Raw genomic sequence first — 11720 nt, 5'->3', positions numbered from 1 at the left:
TTTGACCCGTTTCCCTGGCAACCTCTCTGCACAGTCAGGTGTGGAACAACATATATGCCCTTAGTATTGTCTTACAGGGACTTCCCAACTCTCAGCCCCTCACTTGAAACCACTTTAAAGTGACTTTTTTTTTTAATATATATTTCGGAGGACGTACTTTGGATATTTTGGATGACTTTTTTTTTTATTTTTTTTTTTATCACTTTTTGGATGCAACTTTTTCTGAACTGACATGCATGTCAGTGAGTTACTTCTCACTGCTCTAACCAGTGCACAATGAAAAAGAAAAAAGTCTCTTGGACTTTCTTTTTTTCCAAGTTAGTATGACTGCACATACAAACCCAAAATCTGTGTGGCTTACCCTTATAGGGACTTAGCCCCCATGAACAATGTGGCTTACCCTTATAGGGACTTAGCCCCTGTGAACAATGTGGCTTACCCTTAGAGGGACTCGCCTTAGGAGGTCTCAGCCCCCTTGAACCACGTGGCTTACCCTTACAGGGATTTGCTCTCCGTGATCGGCGCCCTCCGTAAACCATGAACCGTGTGTGTTACCTTTGCGGGGCTCGAACCTGTGTCTTCGTGAGGTCGTTTCCAGCTCGGAGGACATGATGCAGCAGGAGAAAGTGAATTCACTCAGAGCTTTCAGCAACTCACCGACAGTCTGGTTAACTCAACAGGTAAAAGATTCTACTTCACCAAAGTTGCTATTAATGGTTCAGATTCCACCTGTTGATGGTGATTCAACTTTTAGTGAAATTTAAATGTTTGGAGAAATTAAAAACGTTTTGCATACACTACACATTACAGGAAGATATTTAATATCATTGCAGACCCCCTTGAAAACACGTATATCTCCTATCCAAAGAATGTCTGCGGCAATTTTGGTCGCATTTGAATGAATATTTTGTCACAATGCAGACTATCTCCTTTGAAGATTGGTGGCACAGTGGTTAGCTCTGCCACCTCTTGGTAAGAAGGGTAGAGTTTGAAACCCACTTTGTTATGACGTTAAAAAAAAAAATCATACTATAGCATGTCATCCAAATTATGAAAAAAAAGTCATACTACAGCAAAAAGTGACCTAAAAGTCGTTTTTTATCACATTTTTTAGCATGACTTTTGGGTCACTTTTTGGCCGCCACGCCACGGGCGCACCGATCGACGAAAACGAATTCTTATGATAGCTTTTAATTCCAAACATGTTATGAGTGCACAGAATAAATTTCAAGTCGGTCCGACAAAATTTGAAGGAAGAGTTTGTTGTTAAAGTACAACATGTGCGAATCGCCAAAAAATGGCGACAGCGAGCCATTTGGCCACGCCCACTCTAAAATACCACATTTTCCGCCGGGAGAGACGGGTGTACCGACTTCCATGGGTTTTTGAGTATGATTAAAGCCTCTAAAAATGCAGTTGTTTACGGAGAATCATAATAATCGCTTGGACAACAACAGGGCTTTCGTACCATCGGTGCTCGGGCCCTAAAACCTGCCCACTGGGTCAAGGCGAGCATGTCATTGTGGCTGCCTGTAAGACTGCGTTGAGGGTCGCAGGTGCTCATGGTTGCAGCTAACGTTAGCTGGCCAGAGTCGAGTGGCTTTACCTACAGGGGGGGGGGGAATACCGTCAACGTGGATAAACAGATATTCAAGCAAACGACAGATTGGTAAGATTTGCAAACAACAACACCGGTGACGTCACAGTTTATCGGTAGTCTCTTGATAACCCGGTTGCCGAGCTGAAACTGCGTTAAGCAGGCGTCACCGAGCTAAGTGGGCTAACAAGAGCAGGATACTAAACAAGAAAACATGCTGTCGTAGAAACGAACAGCTGATGTTACGCTCCACATGTTTACTGCTGCAGCACCGTCGTCGTCTCATCGAGTTAAAGTCAATCCGTGTCCGGTAAATTAACCGTCGTCAGCGGTTCATCAGCGTTGACTCCGCGTTGCGTATTTATTTATTTTTTTTTTAACAACAAAGAAGATGTAAAAACGCTGCACAGGTCAGACTCTCAGATTTAAGATCTAATCCATCTGATTTTGCTTTTGTTTAAAAAAAAAAAAAAAAAAAAAAACCCACTTCAATATCTTGTTCAAAACATTCGCAGCGTTGTGCATGATCTTTAAACAACGCAGGTTCATTACAATGTGGGTTATTTAGTGGAGCTCGAAGAACAGGCCTAAAACGCAAAGTTTACAACTATTTGCTTCAATAAAACATAATATGCAAAGAAGGGGGTTATTACAAACTTGTGTTTCTGATTTCCTATGTCTAAACTCTTTTTTTTTTTTTTTTTTTTTTCCCCAGAAGAGACCAGCATGAGCAGCTTCAGTAGACCCGACAGACGTCGGACGCAGACGTTCACCAGGTCGCCCCATCTCGGAATATCCAAGCATGACCTGGAGAGAGATTCTGGCTTCTCAGGTTTGACTCGCTTACATTTCTCTGAAGTGATATAGATGTATAGCTTTGTGTTATTGTGCAGTAGGTTTAGTGTTCTCTACTCGGTGCACATGTATGCAAGTAGAATTTAAATGAGTAGAAGTAATGAATATCAATTCATAAACAAGTTAAGCCCTAATCAAATCTGGAGATCTAGGTCACATTTTCTATTTAGGCTATGATCTATTGGGGAGGACCTTTAGTTACACTAGGAGGGCTGCCCTGGATTCAGGTTCAGCCCACCTCATTAGGTTGATGGTAACCTTTTCCAGACACTGGAGAGATGCTTATCTGCATCTGCCACTGTTTTCATAGTCCTAATGCTCTGCCTCTCTGCACACTACAGTGCGGTACATGTTTTTCTTTTAAACATAATATGACTCCTCTCGTCCTCAGACGCCAGCTCAGAGTACCTCAGTACAGTCGAGCTGACCGACTCTGAGGACGCAAGAAGAAATGGACCAGCAGTCGGCCAGGAACCACAGGTGGCTGTGTTGGGAGGCTCGTACGCCGGACTGTCTCCAATGATCATCATGAACAACTTTGTCTTAAAGCAGGTAAAGTACGGCAGTGTTGTCAGACTCTGCACTGTTTATTTCATTACGCTTGGAAGTGAAAGAAGCCTGCAAAGGGCTTCACTTAACGTCTATAACTTTTGCCGTTTTTAACTTGCATTATCACCACTGATGTGCCTATTTAAGTGTTTAAATTCCCTAAAAACAACATTGCTCAAATAATCTAGAAATTAAATACTCAAACGTGATGAGCACAACACCAAAAAGCTATTATTGACTTTATAATTAGGCTACTAACTTCAATATTTCAATACATTTTTAAATTAGTTATTAAATTCTAGCAGTTATTAATAAGACATCATCATTTGTAAATAATTGACAAATTATGAAATAATAATCTGTAAATAATCTGCAAAATATTTTTATACTTTTTAGGAATGACACCAAACATGTAAATTAATCAAATTATATTTCTTCACGTTACATACATTTCAAAAATGTTTTGGATTGGTATAAATTTTTGTTTCAATATATACTCGATATTCAATTTCCGCAGTGTCAAATTTCCACAGTAGCTGCATCACTAAATTAACGTTACCAAAGTAGCACAGTGTTTGTGACGTTGTCCTGTTTTCAACGGAGGAGATTTGTCTCCAGTATATTGTTTTTCTTAAAGGGGAATTCTTTGTTTTAAGATTTTGTCTAGTAAGTATATGCACCTTATGTTTAACAGAAAATGTATTATAGTTAATGTTTCACAGATTCTAGCATGATATCAAAGGTATATTCTTTCTCTAGCCAGCCTCCGTGGCTCCAGCAGAAAAACAGTGGGGCTTTCCTTCACCCTTGGAAGTGATGCCCCAATCACAGGTGGTTCTTCTTCAACCCATGGTATCCAACGGCAGCGGCAGCAGCAGCTCTCCTAAGACTGGCTCTGAAAATATGCGACAATCAAAAAGCTACATGCCCATCCTCAAGTCGTATCCTAAAATCGCCCCGCACCCTGCGGACGCACCCAGGAAGAGGGTGGGACCCTCCAGGGTGAGGGGGAGTGCAGCATCAGGATATGACCAGCGACAGAGGAGGCGCCATCATGGCCACAGGCTCTACAGCTCCTCCAGCCCGCTGCCAGCACTGCAGCCTACAGCCCAACCCATCTCCAACTTCGAAGCATCAACCAACCGAGCGCAGGCAGCCGAGACTCAGGAGCAGCTCAAGGACATGTGTCTCTCCCCACTAGCAGGAAGCAGCTGTCTCGCATCCTACACGGACCAATTCAGGACTGCAACAGACCGCAACGGGATGCAAGCTGACAAACACCAGGGCGCCGTGTCGCCGCACACTAACAAACTGAAACGATTCAGCAACACCTACAACATCCTCAACCAGTCCGGCTTGCTGGGCATCACCATGCGCATGAAGCAGCTGATGAAGGAGAATAAGCGCACCCAGGGTCAGCTGCAGCAGCTTCAGGAGCAAACGGCTCTGCTGCTGGAGGCTCTGGGCAGCGGAGACCCTCAGCTCTGGACTAAACTCCAGCTCTCTCTGCAGGACACAGAAAAGGAACCGTGGGGAGCTAAAGCTCAGAGAGTGCTGGCGTAATGCGTTTCCAGACGTGACCAGCAGTTCTGAATCTGGGGGATCAGTCAGGAGGTCACGAGATGATTTTGTGAACGTGAAAGAAATACATATCAGATTGTTACAGTAAAGCTGAACTAAGCCAGAGGCTTGTACTACGAAGCAGGTTCAACATACCGTGTATTTTTCAGTTACGTGGCTTAAGGAAACCTAAAAAACTAGATCGCACCAAGGGTTTACACAAAGCTTTTAACAACTCGGTAAGTCAACCCAGGTTTTGCTTCATCTGACCAATCAAACATGGACACGTGTACTGAAAGCAGAGCGGCATATTTTACAAATGAGGAGAAAACTACAATCTTAGACAGATGTGAAGAAGTTAAACATGAAATCCAGGCTGAAAGCAGAACAGCTGCAGCTGGCAAAAAATAAATAAAAAAAATCACCATGTAAGTTGCATCTAATATCACTATTATAAGTTTTCACATACAAGAAATTTGTTTTGGTGCAAAACAATCTAAAATTATAAAGTACAGGAGAAAAATCAAGTAATGAGGAAAATACAACCCAGTCAAATACAGGTGCTGTCCAAATATTAATTAATGATAGAGCATTCAAATAGCTGATGTAGCCTAATACAGTGCAAATATACACAGTATAAACAGTATTCGTAATATGCAGTTTAATACTACAGATGGTCAACTAACAATTGTGTTAATGTAATTCGCTGGAGATATGATGAGTGATTGACAGTTTTAGTCTTGTTTTTTTTCAGCTGCAGCCCTGGACAAATGGACTGGGGAGAAAATAAGAAATCAATATAAAAACATACTTAAAAGCATTACGTAGGTTTACTATTACAAAACTTTAGGGCTTCAATCCGTCTCTGTTGTGGGAAATCTCTTATCACTGTGTCACTGTTTGCACACCGAGCTCCACGGGATCTTCTACGATCGGTGATGCCATTTTTTTTCCCCAAGAGAGTTGATTGGTCGGGTGGCGCTTTTATGCGTTTTCATCTGTTATTTCGAACTTATTCTGCTCCAGAGCAGATTCGGTCTGCAGCATAAGTTACCATGGCAACGTAGTTCTGAAAACCTACAGGTAAAACCTACAGGTAAAACCTGACGTAACCTCGATAACTGCACATCCAGCTTCGTAGTACAGGCGTCGGAAGCTTTCAGAGGCGTTCGGGGGCATGAATCATCTTCTACAGGCAGGGCAGGAACCCAGAAACATCAAGAACTGCTGATTTGATATGAAGCACAACCACCATAAAGAAGTGGGAGTTGGGAAGCATGCTTATATTTCAAACCCTCGCCTATAATGAATCTTCTTGCCACTGCTGTTTCAAAAAATAGCAAGTGTCACTTGCAATAGGGCTATGGCTTCTACTATATATATCAAACTCCTCATTGCATTCATGCATGCCTTACAGCAAATACGAAGACACACAGGGTCAGTTCTTTAGAAATGCCGTGAATGTTGTTGCTGTAGAGTAGATAGGACCATAATTTGTACTTTTTAGATCAAATAGAAAAACCTGATGCATACACGTCCATCCTGCATCTGTAACCAGCAGGTCAGTGTCTTGTTCTCGAGCCTTTGTTTCTGAATCAGATAGTAAACGACGCTGAAAGAGCAGATGCCCTCTTTGTTAGGAAGTGTGTTTACTGACGATTTGTGTTCTCAAACAGCAACTGGATCAGACGACTGGCGAAAGCATAACATTTTTAGTTTTGTTTTTATATATGTATACCTTCATTATTTAGTGTCAGTATTATTTATTTGCAATAACCTTTCTGACCAAGACTAAAGCTGTGTGAATAATGTAAACAAACCCAGATTATGTCACGAGGATTTCATCAGCTCACTGGTAAAGTGAAAGCTGAAATTGTAGCAAGTGAAGTGCTGTAGCCATAAAACTGTCTTGCCTTGAGATCTGTTGCTGCCATGTTCATTCCTACCGTAGTTTTAGGCTTGTTATGATGTAGTTATTCATTGAACTTTTAAGACAAGGAAAAGAGAGCTAAATGTTTCCCCTCAGTTTTATATTGCAGACTCTTCTTGCACTTTAGTCTTTAGATTCTCAAAGCGAGCATTATGGTTTGATAAAATAATGTGAATATAAATGTTCATGGGATGCCTGTGCCTTTTAAGGATGTTCATGTTTGTACTTCATATCAACGCTTGAGCAGCTTCTTTATCTCTTAACGAGCTTCATCTTGAAGAAAGTTGAATGTACTTAAGGCTCTCCAAAGAATTAATATTCCTATTTGAAATTATAAAACAAATCATTGCCCTGACTAAATGATACATTCAGAGTCATAAATGCTTCAGTTTGAAATGTTAACTCCAGATTACTCTGTTTTATTTATTTCAGCAACAAAATACTATGATTGCAATATTTTCCAATCATTAGCCATTGAAAACTAAGACATAATAAAATCAGTCTGGATTTGAAAAGGGCAAAAGGAGGGTGACTAAATTATTTCAGATCATGTTTTTTCCTTTTATTTTGAAGTGTGATTTTTGTATCTTCAGCAGAATTGACTCATTTAAACTGTTGAAGACCGCTTTCTTCGATTGTACTTTTCTAGCTCAGAATGTGTCATGATTAAAGATGAAAACTTACAGCTTGGTGTGATTTGAATAATTTTATTGGTATAACAGGAATAGACAAAATATCTCTAAAAAGTATATTTATTGAAACCCAAAACATCTTTGAGATAATGTTCAGTATGTCAGCAGCTGTGGCCGCAGCATAACAGTGAAAAGTCATTATTATTATCATTATTATGCAGAGTGCCCTATCAATAGCAGTGGAGTTGAGTACCTCATCTTTGGGGTCATCTATAAGCATGTAAGACGTGACTTAATGGCACATAGTGAACAATACCCTGGATAATAATATAGTTCCCCCCACCCATTCTTATAGATGAGCATATGACTGTACCTTCATGAGTCAATGTCCAACCTGGCAGTTTATGCTGGAGACGTCCTCGAGTTCCCTTGTCTGATAGCCCTTAACGTCAACGTGAATTATTGTCATAAAAAGCGACTCTTGAGTTTCCTGAATGTCACATTGTAGCATTCCTGCAAGGAGGTGTGGAAGAACAATGCACTTTGACAGATAATCTCAGAGCACCGCATGGCACAGGCTGTCAAATCATACAAAACTGCAAAGCGGTGAAGGCATATGCAAAGCCATCTTTACACTTTGTGGCAAGCATTTAGTACTGCATGTAAAACTACTGGATGTCCAAAATGACCAACTTATTTGTCTTAATATTGCCTTTTTAAAAAGCTACTGAAAGAATACACTCACACTATGCACTTATTTCACATTGCTTGTATGGCTCCTGTCCTTAAAGGAATGTGTGCTGACAGCTAGTTATTTCATGGACTACTTTAAACGTCATAAAGCAGCCATTTAGTTTTTAAAATTGACCACCTTGTTTGACTTATGAGGAGCTATTGTTACGATATGTGGTCATCATTCAGTCTTGTTTCGGTGCATCTGTGTCTTCAGAGCATGTCTCCCCGGTCTGCACAGGCAGGATAAGGCCAAGGATCCAGCGGGTACCAAAAACATCCTTTAGGTTGGCTTTCCAGGGGCTGCGATTCTCCACAAGCTGCCCTCTCTGCATCTGACACCAAGTCTGACCCCGGGCCACCAGCAGCACCTGCTGGCAACAGAAACCTGCACAGACCAGACCGATGCCCAGCCACACGTAGAGCATCAGCACCAGGAACAACTGCAAGCCTGAGGTAGTTCCTGTGAGGACGAAGAAGAAAAAACCTGAGTGCTTCAGCAAGCCAGCAAGTATGTTAAATTGTCAGCTTTAATTGGAAAACTCACCCATGAAGAAGTAGCCAGTGGAGAGAGGGAGGAGCGTCAGGAAGGTCAGCGGGTTCTCAAAGGAGATGGAGTACTCCACCGTTAGGAAGGCCACGCCGAGAACCAGAGAGTACAAACATGTGCACGATGTATAGATGCAGAACATGATGAAGTAGCGCATGTTCTTGTTGCCGATGCAGTTTCCAGTGAAGAAACAGTGGTGATCCCTCTTGAGAATAACTTTCTTGCACAGTTTGCAGAAGTGACGGCCGTTCAGGAGGTAGTGTGCGTCCACTTTGTCCGAGCAGTACGGCGAACACACCGGGATCACAGTCTCGTTGGCACTTTCAGCGGGATATTTGATAGTCATAATGTAATTCCCTAAAGCGTTGAACATCAGGAAAAGGAAAACCACTGTGTGCAGAGTCGTAGACTCCCTCAGTGATGTGCCTGGATTTGGAAAGATTGTTGGGATGAAGAAGCCAAAGTGCAAAATAAAGGTGACTGCTGTAGCCATGAAGAAGTACGCAGGTGCTACAGCATTGAGAAGTCTCAGTTTTAGCATCCGGGTGAACATGGCTGTGTGAAGAGTAAAAAAAACACACCGTGAGCAGCAGGGGTGGTAAAGTACAATTATTCAACGACAGAACAATTTTAATATTCACACAAAACATGTCAGTTTATAAGACAATGTTATAAAACGACCAGCAGTGGACAAATTAGTTTAAATTAGCTCCAAATACTGTTCACATATCAAATTGTACCACTATTCGTAATCCAATAGTAAAATATAACACTTTTACTCTTTTTGCTGAAAATACTCGCAAATTTAGGACTACTGGTGGTGAAATATTATTACATTGAGGTGCCTGAAAATAAAAGATCAGCATGTTATCAGAAGCTATTAAGTAGCAGAGGTGAATACAATGACAACGGTTCTTTAACATTAGCAGATAAGAGAGAATGACCCTTCAAGGATATGATTTGGTTGAGAGCAACTTACGTGGAGCATCTTGCAGAAACTCTAATAACGAGAATATAAGTCTGCTGCTGAGAAATAATTAATTTCTGAGCAAAGTAGGGTCTAGGGACTCTCAGGGACCACTGAGAATACCAAGAATATCTTATCCGTCTCTCTGTGATCTCCTAACCTAGCACCAACAGATGTGCACATCACAGGGCATCAAAGCAAGTAAAAGAAGCTCGGCGGACTGAAACTAAAACTGCGTTCTTCACGCCCCTTTTTTCATCGACACATAAACACCGGGAATCCCCATTGAAGGCCAACGCATGCTGACACACAGCGTTTACAATACTACCGCAGTTTCCTCTCCTTCCCCTTCTCTTGTTTTCTCAGACAGTGTAGAAAATCCGTGCCGGTGATGGCGTCAATCATTTTAGTGCAATTATCCCATCTCCATAGCGACACATCTGCCTACCTGCAGATGTCAGAGAGCGGAGGAGCTGTCCTTTCAGCACCGCCGAGCCTCGGCTCACAGATCAGCAGCCTCTCTCCAACGCAGGCGAGGTGTCTTCGAGTCACTTTGACGTCTTTTCTTTCACCACGGGGTGTCTCGTCCTTTGTCTACCGCCGCCTGCTGGTACGGATGCGTCAGCTTTTCTCCTTAATTGTATTTTTCACTTTACCTGCCTTCGATGTTTTTTGAATATTCACTCATCTTTCTAACGAACAGATCCATTTAGACTGATGCTCTTGTAACGGCACTGAATAAATGTGACACCACTAATTATTAATTCATGATTTAAAAAAAAAAAAAAAGTTCAGTCTTTCTGTTCTTACATCAGTGCATCCGGAGTATAATGACAATGTATGATAAGAGAAATTCCACTAGGTGGCAATGCATCCTCAATTGGTTTACTTTGTCAGAGTGCTGTCAGGTTTGTGATATACAGATTGTTTATGGCAGCATCAGATAACGACAAACAAGGTTTAATAAAAAGGGATACAAGACTGCTTTATATCTGTCAAAAATAAATAGGCAGATTAAAAAAAATAAGCACTAACAGCAAATCAAAAAATAACAAGGAAGGCTTGGACATACAAAGAACATGTACTCAAAGCTAACAGAAGTTTAAGAAGTGACTTCTTGCAGTGTAAGTTTGTAGGAAGGCTTCAGTTTTCAACAGTGCTCTCTTCACAAATCAAAGCTACTGCAGGAATAGAACAAGAAACAGTTCATGTTAGGTTGATGTTATATACAGACATTATTCTATCCATGAATTGAGAAGTAACACAAAAATCATTTGAATAAAGAGTCCATTGCTTAAACTTCTTTAATATCTCTCAAGTTTTAGTCCAGTTATTATGCTCAACAAGGACATATGTTTCCATTGGAAAATCATTTTATATTTACTTATAATAAATAAGTCACTGACACACTGAGGTAGTCTACTGACTGAAGACAATTCTGCTTTAGGAAATCTTTCCTTCAGCAGCACTGAAAATGGTTGAGAGCAGTAGCAGATCTTTGTATTCACAGCTTTAACATCTCACCTACTCATTTGGTTTAGTCAAACCCAACATATGACCTTTACACACAATGTAAGACCACTGTCTCAGAGTAAAGTTTGTGGATGAAACTGAACACATGAGCCTGACACAAAGTCATATTTAGTGTAATTAGGTTGCATATCCTTGCAGTAAGCGACTGGCTGAAGTCTTCAGAGGCAAACACTAGATGGAAACCACATAACATCCAAATACACAGCCGATTACAGCAGAGTGGGTGCGTCCACTCGTTGCCGTGGTAACCAGTGGCAGTGGCTCATTGACTGTATATAAACGGCAGTGGATAAAGCCCTGCTACGAATGGTATGACCTAATTAATGAATTAGCTGTACAAAGAATAACAACGTGAAAAAGAGTCATTAGCCAAGTCTATATTTAACATATCTAGTCTAGTGTTGGTTTTGCCCGTGCTTCAGTGTGTGTCTCCAGGGGGATGAAGGATAGCCAGCCATGGGCCCTTTTGTTGTTGTTGTTGTTGTTGTTGTTGTTGTTGTTGTTGTTGTTGTTGTTTTGCAGCCGTGGTTCTAATTAATACACCCATCAGTGGTAACTGAAAGCAGCCGTACACCGAGTTAACGACACAGAGAGCGTGAGTCAAAGCAGGCTCACGTGAGTTTGTTGATATTTATTTATTCCGTGGAATATCAGTTTTTAACAAAAGTGAATTTGATATTTCATTGATAGGCCATCTGTACTATCAGAGGCACCAGTCTGTCTGTATAGTCTGTACTCTATTTCTTTTTTTCTGAGCCTGATGCTTTGATTTCTTTTCCTTGTTAGTTTATGGTATAACAGCAAACAGGCCTTTA

At 41.1% G+C, this 11720-nt stretch overlaps 2 protein-coding genes across 7 annotated transcripts; one reads left to right on the top strand and one right to left on the bottom strand.

Annotated features, from left to right (window-relative positions):
• The first annotated feature begins 1395 nt into the window (after window positions 1-1395).
• cipca (CLOCK-interacting pacemaker a) lies at window positions 1396-7174 on the top strand. 4 transcript variants are annotated; one of them, XM_069152157.1, is made up of 4 exons: window positions 1396-1669; window positions 2316-2429; window positions 2844-3004; window positions 3761-7174. In XM_069152157.1, the coding sequence occupies exons 2-4, from the start codon at window positions 2324-2326 to the stop codon at window positions 4562-4564; spliced, it is 1071 nt and encodes a 356-aa protein (XP_069008258.1). In that variant the 5' UTR covers window positions 1396-1669; window positions 2316-2323; the 3' UTR covers window positions 4565-7174. The 4 variants fall into 4 exon arrangements, with proteins under 4 accessions (XP_069008258.1, XP_069008255.1, XP_069008256.1 ...); XM_069152154.1 differs by having other exon boundaries at window positions 1397-1669; window positions 2313-2429; XM_069152155.1 differs by lacking the exon at window positions 1396-1669 and adding an exon at window positions 1704-1907 and having other exon boundaries at window positions 2313-2429.
• A 55-nt stretch (window positions 7175-7229) lies between these two features.
• On the bottom strand, window positions 7230-9917 carry zdhhc22 (zinc finger DHHC-type palmitoyltransferase 22). Of its 3 annotated transcripts, none has more exons than XM_069152158.1 (3): window positions 9821-9917; window positions 8403-8960; window positions 7230-8318 (listed from the first exon to the last, which is right to left on the bottom strand). In XM_069152158.1, exons 2-3 carry the CDS (start codon window positions 8956-8958, stop codon window positions 8041-8043), a joined length of 834 nt encoding a protein of 277 aa, XP_069008259.1. In that variant the 5' UTR covers window positions 8959-8960; window positions 9821-9917; the 3' UTR covers window positions 7230-8040. The 3 variants fall into 3 exon arrangements, with proteins under 3 accessions (XP_069008259.1, XP_069008261.1, XP_069008260.1); XM_069152160.1 differs by lacking the exon at window positions 9821-9917 and adding an exon at window positions 9701-9704; XM_069152159.1 differs by lacking the exon at window positions 9821-9917 and adding an exon at window positions 9385-9680.
• Between the last annotated feature and the right edge of the window lie 1803 nt (window positions 9918-11720).

Source organism: Embiotoca jacksoni, unplaced genomic scaffold (assembly GCF_022577435.1).
Source record: "Embiotoca jacksoni isolate LCO1_2020_lvr unplaced genomic scaffold, fEmbJac1.0.p SCAF_18, whole genome shotgun sequence".
In the NCBI taxonomy this organism is placed as follows: Eukaryota; Metazoa; Chordata; class Actinopteri; family Embiotocidae; genus Embiotoca; species Embiotoca jacksoni.
The sequence above is the reverse complement of the archived record's forward strand: the minus strand, read 5'-3'. Positions and strand labels throughout refer to the sequence as shown.

Coding starts and splice junctions, on each gene's coding strand:
- zdhhc22 (XM_069152158.1), bottom strand. CDS start 8,958: ATGTTCACCCGGATGCTAAAACTGAGACTTCTCAATGCTGTAGCACCT. Junction 8,319..8,402: donor CACTGGCTACTTCTTCATGG/GTGAGTTTTCCA, acceptor TCGTCCTCACAG/GAACTACCTCAGGCTTGCAG.
- cipca (XM_069152157.1), top strand. CDS start 2,324: ATGAGCAGCTTCAGTAGACCCGACAGACGTCGGACGCAGACGTTCACC. Junction 2,430..2,843: donor GAGAGATTCTGGCTTCTCAG/GTTTGACTCGCT, acceptor TCTCGTCCTCAG/ACGCCAGCTCAGAGTACCTC. Junction 3,005..3,760: donor ACAACTTTGTCTTAAAGCAG/GTAAAGTACGGC, acceptor TTCTTTCTCTAG/CCAGCCTCCGTGGCTCCAGC.